This window comes from Thamnophis elegans, chromosome 4, assembly GCF_009769535.1.
Source record: "Thamnophis elegans isolate rThaEle1 chromosome 4, rThaEle1.pri, whole genome shotgun sequence".
Classification (NCBI taxonomy): domain Eukaryota; kingdom Metazoa; phylum Chordata; class Lepidosauria; order Squamata; family Colubridae; genus Thamnophis; species Thamnophis elegans.
Window position 1 is genome coordinate 35,943,275 of NC_045544.1, and position 14,242 is coordinate 35,957,516.

The window sequence follows — 14,242 nt, forward strand, 5'->3', positions numbered from 1 at the left end:
CCAGGCTATAAACCAGGAGACTGGGAGTTCTAGTCCTGCCTTAGGCACGAAAGCCAGCTGGGACTTTGTGCCAGTCACTATCTCTCGGTCCAACCCATTTCACAAGATTGTTGCTGTGGAGGAAAATAGGAGGAAGAAGGAGCATTAAATATGTTTGCAATCTTGAGTTATCCATTAAAACAATAAAGGCAGTATATAAATAAATAAAGGGAGATGTTGCCTCTCGTTGATCTCTTTTTTGCTGATAATTCTTGTGGATTAACTTTGCTTTTGAATTTCGGTTATTATTTATACCTGTAAATTTGGGATACTGCTATTTTTTGTGATTGTAGTACATATGATTATTTTGCTATGATGATCATTCTTGTAGCACGTACAAATATAGAATATCGAAGACAGGGAGGGTGAGGGCGGAGTGTTAGAACTGTAGGCAGTGACTGTGAAAACTGGAAGATTGAAATATCAAACAAGGAAGGGCCCAGAATGACATTCTTGTAACATTTCAAGTCAGCCGTACTTTAGTAGCCAAATACACAGGAGCTTTGTCAGAAAAGTCAGGATTGAAATGTGTGCCATGACAATGAAACGTCACACCAGGCCACTCTCACTTTTTTTATTGCATTCCCTGCAAGTACATACCTGAAGTAAGATTTATTTTTTTCCTGGATTATGTTCAGCTGACTCTGCCACCTCAGATCACAAATAAATTAAGGCCATCTTCCCTCTCTCCTGGCACACCTTGAAGTTAGAAATCTTCAAAGGTTTGTTTCTCTCAGCAGAAACGTTGCCTTCGGAAAAAGGTGGGCAAGATGGTACTGACTGCTTATCATTTTCCTTCCTTCCTTCCTTCCTTCCTTCCTCCTTCCTTCCTCCTCCTTCTCCCCCTTCCTTCCTTCCTTCCTTCCTTCCTATAGGATTACTGTATGTTGGCTTTAGTGCCTGCATGTTTGGCCTCTATAGCTTCATGCCTGTGGTGATTAAGAAAACGAGCGCTACAGCAGTCAACCTCTCCCTCCTTACAGCAGATTTATACAGCCTTTTCTGCGGATTCTTTCTCTTCTACTACAAGGTAAGTGGACCGATCTGGTTACAGGTAGTCCTCGACGTACGGCCATAATTAGGACCAGAATTTCTGTTGCTAGGCGAGGTGGTTATTAAGTGAATTATGCCCAATTTTATAATCTTTTTTTTTGCCACAGTTAATTTCATTTTTTCAATTTCAATTTATTGACATTTGTATGCTGCCCACTCCCTTGGGACTCTGGGTGGCTTACAGGCAAGACAAAAACATATAAAAAATTAAAAATAAAAATACAATGGTTAAAAATTCACACCATGCATACTGTTAGGGGCTGGATACTAATCAACAGCCCCAGGCCTGCCAGAACAGCCAGATCTTAGCAGCTTTATGGAAGGCTGGAAGAGTAGTAAGGGTCCAGATCTCACAGGAAGATCGTTCCATAGGGAGCTACAGAGAAGGGCCTCTGCCGGGGAGCCGCCAACGACATTGACTGGCCGACGGCACCCGAAGGAGGCCCAGTCTGTGTGATCTTATTGGTCATTGGGAGGTGAATGGCAGGAGGCGGTCTCTCAGGTAGCCAGGTCCTAAACCATGTAGGGCTTTAAAAGTAACGACTAGCACCTTGAAGCGCGTCGGAGACCAATGGGGAGCCAGTGCAGCTCGCGGAGGATAGGTGTAACATGGGCATATCTAGGTACACCCAATATCGCTGCGCGGCTGCATTCTGGACCAACTGCAGTCTTCGAACACTCTTCAGGGGCAGCCCCATGTAGCGTGTTACATAATCAGTCCAGTTAAGTGAATCACTGCATTGTTAAGTGACTCACATGGTTGGTAGGTGAATCTGGCTTCCCCTATTTATTTTTTTCATTGGAAGACAGGTGGAAAGCTGACCAATAGTGACCACACGACCCCAGTTCACTGCAACCATTATAAATACATGCTGGTTGCCAAGCATTGGGATTCTGATCACAGAACCATGGGGAAGTTGGGGCGATTTTAAGCTAAAGGATCTGTCATAAGTTATTTTAGTGTTGTTGTAATGCAAATGGTCACTAAATGAATGGTTTTAAATCAAGGGTTGCCTGTATATGAGAAATTGTCACTGCCTTGCTAACATTGACATTGTACTAATGGTGATAGCATGTAAGAGCCTTGGTTAGAGCTTGGTATTAGCTTTACAGCCCTCTCTACGAGGTTTTACCAAATCAGCCTATTGCCCTAACAATCTGGGTCCTCATTTTACCAACCTTGGAAGGATGGAAGGCTGAGTCAACCTTGAGCCGTGAGATTTGATCTGCCAAACTGCTGGCATCCGGTGATCAGCAGAAGTTGCCTGCAGTACTGCACTCTAACTACTGCACTCTAACACTGTGCCACCATGGCTTATTGTATTGTAGGCTAATTCTGCCAACTGCTGGGAGTTTGATTCTCACTGACTTCGAGGTGGGTAAAATGAAGACCCAGATTGTTGGGGGCAATATGCTGACTCTGTAAACTGCTTAAAAAGGGCTGTAAAGCACCCTGAAGCCGTATATAAGTCTAAGTGCTGCTGGCACTGTTAATCTTCAAAGTTCATACTGTTTTCAGTCCAACTTGTTCTGAATGGTTGTGACACCAGCACTATACAGCATTCCTCCTCTGATTGCTGAATATAGCAGAAAAGCAATTCTCTGATTTGTGTATCAGTCATTATCGGAAGGGAGTCTCAACCCAGGGGGTTAAGCAAGGTTGCATCAGGATGGTTGTGGCAACTGAAGAGTCGTTGGATTGTGACTTATCTTGATATATAAACTCTTCTAGCATGAGAACAAGCAAAGAGTCTGAAAATATGGGAATTATCTTGAATCTGATTAATATAAGATCAAATATAATCTCAACATATTTATTAAATTTTCATGCCACCCATCTCATGGTTACAGTGAGATGGTTGGCTTACAATATAATGAAAAGGTAAAAGGATAATGCAAAGCAATTAAAATGAAGAGGATTAAACAGGAAGCTTAAAACCAAGAGGATGCGCTGATCAACATAAGCCGTAAGTTTTTAAAATTCAATGCTTAAATACCTATTTGTTCAGATTAAATCTTATGTTGCTAAGGAAAAGAACCATTATTAAGCAACATCTGCTACAAGGGCATTCTGAGATTTTCCCAGCTGGACAAAACAGAGTTCCAGTTTAGAATTGTATAACCCGGATGTTGTGGGTTGCAAATAACTTGATGTGATATTTTTCAACTTGTAACTAGCAGATGCCTTCAGTGTCCTGTGTCCTGGTGTAATCCCTGGCTTTGTTCTTGTACAAGGAGTGAAAGTATCCCTGATCACCATAGGCATAAAGCATTAATATTGAATTGCTTGTGTTAATTATCATGCTGAGGATGATTTTCCTCTGCACATTTTTCACTTGCTTTGGTTTCAGCCCAGCTGCTCTTCTCCTCAGCTACATCATCCCTTTCATTTTGTAATCACTGACCAGTGGACAAAAACAGGAGTGGGCTTCAAACATTTTAGCAAGGGGTTCTCTGATGAGTGGGCATGGCCATGGTGGGTGTGGCCTAGTCAACTTTCTGCACCACAGGGAGGGGGGAGTTTTGCCTTCCTTGGGCTCTGGAGGCTTTCCGAGCCTTCAGGAGGGCAAAAACAGCCTTCCCAGGCTCTGGAGGCCGTTTGGAGGCCCTCTGGAGGCCAGAAACGGACCATTTCTGGCCTTCCCGAACTTCTGGTAGGCCCGTTTTTCGCCCTCCCTGAGCCTTCATGTGCACCCTGCACTTAACTGCATCCAAAATGAGCCATGTGGGGACTCCTGGGAGGGGTGGGGTGGGATGGGCAGGGCCAACCAGGAGTGGGATTTGGGGGTTCTCCGAACTGCACAAAATCTTAGCTAGAAGTTCTCCTGAACCCCTGAGAACCCCAACAGTCCACCCCTGGACAAAGCCTTTCTTCATGGGAGAGCAAAAAGGCTTTATTGGTTAATAAGAACTATCCCAGCTCTTTAATATCTCTTCCAAAATTCACTGTTATAATACTTTCAAGGAACTGCTAGCTTTCGGTGTCTCTTTCCTCTGACCTATAGCAAAGAAAATATAAATCAAGCAAGGAACTATCTTTATTTTGCTTTGGAAAGTAATTGGAAAAGGATTTTAGTCATTCAAAGGGGTTGAGTCCTAGTGGACAACCATTTAAATATGAGCCAGCAGTGTGCAGCAGCTGCCAAAAAAGCCAACACAGTTCTAGGCTACATAAACAGAGGGATAGAATCAAGATCACGTGAAGTGTTAATCTCACTTTATAATGCCTTGGTAAGGCCACACTTGGAATGCTGCATTCAGTTTTGGTCGCCACGATGTAGAAAAGATGTGGAGACTCTAGAAAGAGTGCAGAGAAGAACAACCAAGATGATAGGGGACTGGAGGCTAACATTTAAAGAACGGTTGCAGGAACTGGGTATGTCTAGTTTAATGAAAAGAAGGACTAGGGGAGACATGATAGCAGTGCTCCAATATCTCAGGGGTTGCCACAAAAAAGAGAGAATCAAACTATTCTCCAAGGCACCTGGGGGTAGAACAAGAAGCAATGGGTGGAAACTGATCAAGGACAGAAGCAACTTAGAACAGCTTGCCTCCAGAAGTTATGAATCCAACACTGGAAGTCTTTAAGAAGATGTTGGGTAGCCATTTGTCTGAACTGGTATATGGTTTCCTGCCTAGGCAGGGGTTGGATTAGAAGACCTCCTAGGTCCCTTCCAATTCTGCTGTATTGTATTGTATTGTATTGTATTGTATTGTATTGTATTGTATTGTATTGTATTGTATTGTATTGTATTGAATCATCTTAACTTGCCTTTAGAGCTGAACTTTTCAAGATTTATAATCTGCCCTGTATTCATTAGGGCCGTAGGCTAGGTTGTTGCAAAGAAGATGAATGCAAAAGAAGTGAGAAATATGGCATTATGACTCATGAATAATTGAGTAGATTATTTATAATGAGGGAGAATTGCATTCATATTTTTATTAAATTATAATGACTTAGGAGTTACGCTTTAAGAAAGTAAATTCCATCTAAGAAACCCTGGCAGGTAATTTGGTTTATAAAATTACATCTAACAGTAATTCTGTGTAATGAGTAATTGATCTTGCTAGACACCTACTGTGGCCAAACATACTCTATTATCAATCTTTTCTCACATGACAAACCCACAACATATAATGTCCCTAGCAAATTGTGCTGGTTTTTGTTCACCTATCATCAGAAATTTTCTTACCAAATCAGGAATCCATATTTCATCAGAAGTAGTTAAGTATTAAACTCCTGATGTAGAAGTCCTAAAGAGTCATTCTTTATCATTCTTCAAGGAAAACCTGAAAAAAATGGCGATCCATATAGTTCAGAACCTTTTTCCTCTGTCCTTCAGAACTGAAAGAGATAGGAGATGTTGTATTTAACTTACACCTTCATTGTTTTTCAGGACCATATAGAACAGGGGTGTGGAACTAACCTTTTACAATTTGTGAACTTCAACTCCCATAAGTTGAAGCTGGCTCAGGAATTCTGGGAGTTGAAGTTCACAGATCATAAAAGGACCATAGTTCCACACCACTCTTCTATAAGGTCCTGAAAAGCAAAACCCAATGATATAGAGATGCTACTATAACGAACTTCCTTGTAGTGATCCACACCCAAATCTTGATGACCACTAGATGGCAGCAAAGAAATAGGAAGCACACTCACGCTTTGCCTTCATTTTGTCATTGCTCTAGCAGCTGTTCCTAAATAATCCTAGCTACAAGCACACCTCAGCGCACTTCATTAAGGGTCTTTCCCTTACTTTCTGTGTAACCAAGCAGCTCATCTTTGCTCTGTCCTTCAAAGTTGTTGGTACATCCTGGGTGCTCTGCCAGAATCTAAAACTGCTTATTCCTCCTAATGGTGTCCCTTATTATGTTTGTTTGATTGATGCCCTGCTAACTCTCCACATGATAGGATCAGGCCCTTCGGCCTTTGACTCGAAAAATCAGCATATAGACCATAACAGTAGGAATTGCAAGATGCTATTCAGTAGTAGAGAAATGGCATCATGTATGTAATTTGGTGTTCATTCTCATGAAGCCACTGCTATTAGGAGTTGTAACATATTACATGTGAGAAGAATATCATGAGCAGATAAAAAGACCAGTGCAGTTCATGAGAGTGCTTTCTACTCCCCAAGTAATCTGCAAACTACCAGTAAATTTATCTGCATGCTGGGTTTGTTTGTTTTTTATTTTTTCCTGGGTTGGTTGTTCAAACAAACATAACAAGCATTGGGCAAACCTTGGCATTTGCCTGAGACAAAAGATGGAAAAGAACAATTGAAAGCCAGTGCTTTCTGCTGTATAGCTTGTGAATTCAGGCATGGTGCATACCATTGTCCCACTGCCAATTCCTGCATTTTGACCTTTGCTTAGACATGTAGCAATACTTCTCAAATCTAGGAACCTTAAGCTGTGTGGGCTTCAGCTCCCAGAATTGTCCATGTGAGGTTGAGAAACACAGCAATTAAGAGTTGTAGAATTGGCTGGGCTGATGGTCTTGATTAATTGGCTTTCAACTAAGATAGAACCAGTGGGAAAGCTTTCACTCTAGACACCATGAAGAAACAGTACATGCTACAGATTTGAACAACACAACAGATTACACCACTGCCTATTTTTCCCTACAGATATTGCTATTGATGCCTGATCAAAGGGCAAGTCTATTTATAAAATACAGTGAAACATCTGAAGAAGGCTGGGTTTTTGCCAAAATTACTTGGAAGTCATCCATGAGAGGATCAGGACACATTAACTTATTTTCTAGATCTGTCTGTCCTCACAACTTCAAAATATTTTCAAGATAACATTTGCCCCACAGTTTCTAATCATATCCACCACACTGTCAATTATATCTATCGAGCAAATCTACATACAAACATGTTTAAGTACAAATGCAAACAACTTTTGAATGCTTTTAATGAATTCAGAGAATCAATCAAACTTCCAAGGTTCCAATTAAGTATTGAAGAAAATAATTTTCAAGACAAGGAAATTTGATGGATTTTTTTCAGCTGAATCCTTTTTAAATTATTTTCTTTTGCTTTGTGAATCAGCAGCTAAAGCTATGCAACATCATTTTAAAGACAATGTAGTAATCTAAAAAATTCCAAATGTTGGTGGGTAAAATATCAATGTATTTCAATTTGCTATTCATAAATCATGAACCTGCCAAATGTGAAATAATTTATAATTTCCATACTTGGTCAAAGCTGCAGTACACTGCATAAATAGGATGCAATGGAATGCAAGAAAGTAATGAAATATTCAGCTCAGGCATTTTGCTTTTCATTTCTAATCGTTAAAGCTTGAAAAAATTTCAAAAATATTACTTTTTTTGAAAAATCACATAGAGAGTGAGTGTTAGCTTAGCTTCCCTCTTAAAACACCCCCTCTATTCGTCGAATGGACTGAAGCTGTGTATGCTTGAATTACAAATCCATTCATTTAAAAGTAATCATTCCCTTCATATTACTACAGTACTATGGTTAATCTGGCTTGAAAGGTATTTTTGAAAAAGGAGATGTCATTCACTCAGTTCTTCTGGGGATTTGATGAAGATCTTTAGGTACACAAGAAAAAAACTGAATAACTTTAGAGCAAGAATGGAACCTACATTTTGGACAACATCATTATGGGTTTTTTGATCCTTTAAATCATCTAAAATTACTCTGCTGGGTAATGGCACAATTTGTCATTTTTTTTTTAATAATAAATTTTCTCAAAGTAAAGGCTAATAGAAGTTGATTAAGTTAAGCTTAGTGTAGCTAATTTATCTTTAATCTTACATTTTGGTCCTCCCTGTGGTACATGTCTATTTGGAGTCCAAAATATGATTGCCCAGCCCTCTGTGTATATTTCCACACATGAGATAATTTTTTGTTTTTATTGAATTATATGAATTTTATATGGGCAATAAATGAAGGATTTAATCGTTGACTCTATTGCCTCCAAGGTTGTTGTTTTTCTTCAAATAAAATATATTGTTCTTTTCTTCATCAGAAAAGATACAGTAAGTGTGAATTTACAATGTCAGTGGATTCTGCTTTTTGACACTAAAACATTGTATATTACATCTCAGAGATTTATCGTTTTCTGGAAGACAGACTTTACATTTGAAAATCAATAGATAATTTTATGAAACAGCTGCCGTTGCATTTTTTTTTGTCTGGTGTGGAAAAACACAAGAAAAAAATGCTACAGAATGAAAAAAATGTAATTCAGGCACTTTTAGAGGTTTTATTTTCAAAGCCTTTGTTCAATGTTTAGGTACATTTAAACTAATACTTCAATTGGATTTTCTGCAAGCAGATCATTCAAGAGAAAACCAAGAAATGCAAGGCAATGGAAAAACATAGGAGTTAATATTATATAAAGTTAGACTATTGCTCCAAAGTGCCTGGTACTGTCTGCTCTGATCTCAAGATCTCAGAAACCTTCCGCTTGGTGCAGAGCTTGTGTCCCAGTTGATGTCGGGGTAACTAAAGTTCCCCTTACTATTGTGATTCATGTTTTGTATCATCTGTTATTTCAGTTTTAACTGAAGTCTCTTTGAGAGTGGGCGGCATACAAATTAATTAAATAATAAAAAACTGACAATCTCAAGAACTAAAACTGGGTCTTGGCAGTGGTCTAAAATATAGCAAAGTCAACCTCCCCCCCAAAAAACCAGACTCTTTTTGTTAATATGACAATCTATTGTGAGTATGGCTGAGATTAAGACCTAGAAAAATAAGTGATGATAAATACCTTGACAGGCTGTGCTACACTTTGATTTGAGGGCAAATCAGAGTTTGCTCACAATGCATCGCACACAGTCCAAAACACCTTTCTGCCTTTGTAGTGCTGCACAGCCTTAACTCTTGGCAAGCACAGCCAACTTGGTTTATAGAACAGGACACAAGATTAGGAGAGGCTCCTTTAGCCCATCAGTGGTTTTCCGCATGCGTGAGAATAGAATGGCTGCCGGATTCCGCCGCTCCGAATGCCTGAGAATAAGAAGACACTAACCGCGGCGCCCAGGACCCCTAACATGGTAACGGAGGGGTTCCTTTTGGGCGCCAGCCTTCAGCCCTCCCAGGGAGGTGGTTGTTTGGGGAGGGGGCCGCCTCTGAGCGGCTCCAGGAACAGCTCCGGAACGACGATATCCCCCCTCGCGTGGTTTTCTGCATCGGCCTTTTTAAACAGCTGGGAAGCGGCGGCGACGGCTTTGTGCGAGAGGCGGAGGCTTTGGCCCCGCTGTTTGGAGGGGTGCCGAACCCCCTCACTGACTGGACAACATCGTGGGGCTGGTCTATGCCCCGAAGAGGGGGTGGGAGGTCCAGGAGAGATGCTTGGACTGGACTGGGACTGGGACCGGGAGCAGAGGAACTGGTTTCCTGTCTCCGCTATAGCTTTGCTGATATCCCTCCCTGTATTTTGAAGCGGCGTTTTACTTCGATCTCGCCGCTGTTTCTGCAGGACTTTAAACGGCTTGACCATCTGCCTGCTTGGCTTAGAAGTAAAGCTGTAAGAACTCAATTACGGGCTCCCTGCGGCAGCCATTACCATCAGCTGCTACCATTGCAATCATCACTGCCTCAGGAGTGCTGTGTTGGCTGGGAATTTGGACTCCCTCTAGTGGCCATTACTGGTATTTTTCTGGACCATCAAATACCTTTATTATCATCAAGCACTATTACACCAGAGAGGCAGTGTGTTGAGAACTTGGACTCCCTCCAGTGGCCATTATTGGCACTTCTTTCTGGCCATATACTTCTCTGGACCATATACAGTTTTCTATTGGACTCCCATTAGACTTTGTTAACGAGAGGGCCAAATTTCTAAGATCCTGCCTTCACCAATTCGCACAACCGCGCAATTTTTATCTGGTATGATGAGTGCATGGGATTGTATGTGGTTGAGTGAATGATCCCACTTTTATCATTTTATTATCATTGTATTTTATATGTTTTTAACTTTCTGTGGGGACTGCTTGGGTGAGTGAATGAGTATGTCTGATTCGGAGGACCTGCTGGGAGAAGCGGGGGCCATGGGGGTGGTTGAGGGGACTAGAGACACGGGAGAGGGTCGGGGTATTACGGTCGTAACAGGGAGGGGCAGATACGGCGGGGACTTTAGGGCAGGCCATTACCGGGAAGGAGGGTTCGCTACATCACAGAGATCCCTCCTTCCGGCCCTATGAGTCCCACTCCGAGACCAGATGGCACAAGTAATCAGGACCCTGGACTCAGGCTGCTGTCGCTAAATGCCAGGTCTGTGGTACATAAAGCTCCTCTCGTCCGGGACTTAATTTTAGACGAGAGGGCAGACCTGGCATGTATTACTGAAACCTGGCTGGGCCCAGAGGGAGGAGTCCCCCTTGTAGAACTGTGCCCAGAAGGATTTCAGGTGCTGCACCAGCCGAGAGCCCAGGGAAGGGGTGGGGTGTGGCCGTTGTTATCCGGGAGTCGTTAGTTCCTCGTAGGGTCCCTGCTCCGGAGCTTGTCGGGTGTGAGTCTCTGCTGATAAAGTTGGACCTCAAGGGTCAAGTGGGTCTGCTGTTAACGTACCTGCCTCCCAACAGCGTTGCAGCAGCCCTCCCCTCGCTCCTCGAGTCGGTAGCCGAGCTGGCAATTGAGTTCCCTAGGTTGATGGTCCTGGGGGACTTTGATTTGCCTTCGCTCGGTGAAAACTCTGATGGGGCGCAGGAATTCATGGCTTCCATGACAGCCATGGGCTTGACCCAAGTAATTCGGGGCCAACCCATTCGGCGGGTCACATGCTCGACCTCGTATTCCTCTCGGAGCAGTGGATTTGTGACCTTGGTCTGAGGGGTAACGACATCATACCCCTGTCGTGGTCAGACCACTGCCTACTGAGGCTCGACTTCCGGAGACCAAACCCCCACTGTAGGGAGGAGAACCGACCAGGTGGTTCCGCCCCAGGCGACTTATGGAACCGCTAAGGTTCCAGACGGAGCTTGGGGTCATTCCTGATACTTTCGCCCACAGTCCGGTAGAGACTCTGGTTGCTGCTTGGCACTCGGCAGCATTGGAGGCCCTCGACCGGATTGCGCCACTACGGCCCCTCCGAGGCGGCGGATCCCGGAGACCCCCTTGGTTCACCGAGGAACTCTGGGAGATGAAGCGCCGGAGGAGATGCCTAGAGCACCGATGGAGGTCCGATAAGTCCGAATCGAACCGAGCAATGGTAACCACCTGCACCAAGGAATACACCAGGGCACTTAGGGCAGCGAAAAGATCTCACATAGCCACCTTGGTTGCGTCCGCTGAGTCCCGCCCAGCCGCCCTGTTTAAGATAACCCGCTCCCTATTAAATAAAAGGGAAGCGGGGGAACCCTTGCAGGGCAGAGCTGAGGATTATGCCCAATTCTTAGCAGACAAAATTGCTCGGTTTCGGTCGGACTTGGACTCCATCCCCGCAGCTCCAGCCGAGGCACAAGAGGATTGGGTAGAACATCTCTGGGTTGAGTTTCAGGATGTTACCCCCGGGGATGTGGACAAGGCCATGAGGGCTGTAAGTGCCTCCACCTGCGTACTGGACCCGTGTCCCTCATGGCTGGTTACTAACAGCAGTGAGGTGACACGAGGCTGGATCCAGGCGGTTGTGACCGCCTCTCTTCGGGAGGGGAACTTCCCCCGGCACTGAAAGCGGCGGTGGTGAGACCCCTCCTAAAGAAGCCATCTTTGGATCCAGCTGTTCTTAATAACTATCGCCCGGTCTCCAACCTTCCCTTCCTTGGGAAGGTTGTTGAGAAGGTGGTGGCCTTTCAGCTCCAACGGTCCTTGGAGGAAGCAAACTATCTCGACCCCTTCCAGTCAGGCTTCAGACCCGGTTACAGCACAGAAACCGCTTTGGTCGCATTGACCGATGATCTCTGGAGAGCCAGAGATGGAGGATATTCCTCCATCCTAGTCCTCCTTGACCTCTCAGCGGCTTTCGATACCATCGACCATGGTATCCTTCTGCGACGACTGCGGGAGGTGGGAGTGGGAGGCACCGTGTTGCGGTGGTTCTCCTCCTACCTCTCGGACAGGTCGCAGTCGGTGTTAGTGGGGGGGCAGAGATCGTCCCCTAGGCCCCTAACATATGGGGTGCCTCAGGGCTCGGTCTTATCCCCGCTACTATTCAACATCTACATGAAACCGCTGGGAGAGATCATCCGCAGGCACGGGATCAGATACCATCAATATGCGGACGATACCCAGTTGTATCTGTCCGCCCCGTGCCAACTCAATGAAGCGGCAGACGTGATGAACCGAGGCCTTGAGGCCGTTATGGATTGGATGAGGGTTAACAAGCTTGTGCTCAACCCAGAAAACCGAGTGGCTGTTGTGTTTCCCTCCCAAAGATTCGACCAATATTCCATCACTCAGGCTGGGGGGTCAAATTTTATACCCCTCAGAGAGGGTTCGCAACTTGGGAGTCCTCCTGGATCCACAGCTATCGTTTGACCACCACCTGACGGCTGTGACCAGGGGGGCATTCGCCCAGGTTCGCCTGGTGCACCAGTTGCGACCCTACCTGAATCGGGAGGCACTCACAACAGTCACTCGGGCCCTTGTGACCTCTAGGCTGGAATACTGCAATGTGCTCTACATGGGGCTGCCCTTGAAGAGCATCCGGCGACTTCAGCTAGTACAGAACGCGGCCGCGCGAGTGATTGTGGGTGCACCTCGGTTCACCCACATAACACCTATCCTCCGCGAGCTGCGCTGGCTACCTGTCGATCTCCGGATGCGCTTCAAGGTGCTATTAGTCACTCATAAAGCCCTGCATGGTAGTGGATCTGGATACTTGAGAGACCGCCTCCTGCCAATTACCTCCCTGCGACCAATTAGATCTCACAGATTGGGCCTCCTCCGTATTCCATCGGCCAGCCAGTGCCGGCTGGCAACTACAAGGAGGAGGGCCTTCTCAGTAGTAGCCCCGACCCTTTGGAACGAACTCCCCGTGGAGATTCGTACCCTCACCACCGTCCAGGCCTTCCGCACAGCCCTTAAGAACTGGCTAGCCCGTCAGGCCTGGGGACAAGGATAGTTGCCCCTCCCGAATGATGAATGTATGTTGCTTATTACTTTTATTATATGTGTCTATGTCACTGTTTGTACTTCCCTTCCCTGATTTTATGTGAGCCGCCCTGAGTCCCCTCAGGGAAAAGGGCGGCCTACAAATGTTAATAAACATTACAAACATTACAAACAAACATTATGATCAACAAGGTATGGAAACTATCTGAAATTTCTCTGCTTCCCTAGCTTCCTGCCTACAGATGCTCTCCAATAGAAGTTGTTAGTTTCTTTCTCATTTTCTCATTTGTGACTCCCATGATATTTTCACAGATTTGCAGTAAATAGCTAAATTTAGTGACTTGACCACTTAGGAATGTGAAACAGCCTCTTGAGCTCATTGGCTCTAGTCAAAGATAATGGGTTCTTCGTTCTTTTTTTTAAAATCCAGAAATATTTGAATATACAATTGCATTAATTATTGTTAAAACAATCTGGTCTTTAAACTTGGCCTTTCACATCACTCTGACTTTAAAATTGAAAAGAAATCTTCAAAACAATTCTACATCATGCCTGAACCATTCATGTTTTTATGGCTAAAGACTGGTTTCAAAATTAAATGACTTTTTGACCTGCTCTGAGTTCAACCCATTGATCTGAGGAAGAAAAGGGATGTTTTTCAAGAAAGAAAAAAGATCAAGTATGAAACCAGTTTGCTTTTCCCAACAAGGCATATCCCGAGTGGAATTTGTCTCAATGTTATCCAGCTAACATTGCATGCAAATTGGAATTGCCTGTATTTATCTTTTATTTTGAGACCTGGCACCATCTTCCTTCCTGCTCTGCACCACAACACAGTTTCTTTCCCTGTATGGTAGGATGTATCCTTACGCATCTGTATATCTGTCTGCATATCTGTGGGTGTATTCATACACCATCCCTATCTGCACTTGTCTGCTCAAGAACAAATCTGCAATAAAAATGGACATTGACTAATGTGAACATCTATCTCAATTAAAAGTTCAGATGCAAAACCATGTCAGAGGAAAGCAAACTCTTGGAAAAACCCCTCTGCACTGTTTTCTTCCCAAGGGACTTTTACATCCAGGTTGAAGTTAATGAGCTACAGCTGTGAAAAG

The 14,242-nt window shown here is 44.1% G+C and overlaps 1 protein-coding gene across 1 annotated transcript in view; it reads left to right on the forward strand.

The window, feature by feature from the left end:
- The window catches only part of SLC35F1 (solute carrier family 35 member F1), a 231,647-nt gene that overhangs the window by 205,511 nt on the left and 11,894 nt on the right, over positions 1-14,242 (forward strand). Inside the window, exon 7 of the mRNA XM_032216781.1 lies at positions 915-1,069. Within this exon, the coding sequence (XP_032072672.1) occupies positions 915-1,069 (155 nt within the window). The remainder of the gene's footprint in view (positions 1-914; positions 1,070-14,242) is intronic.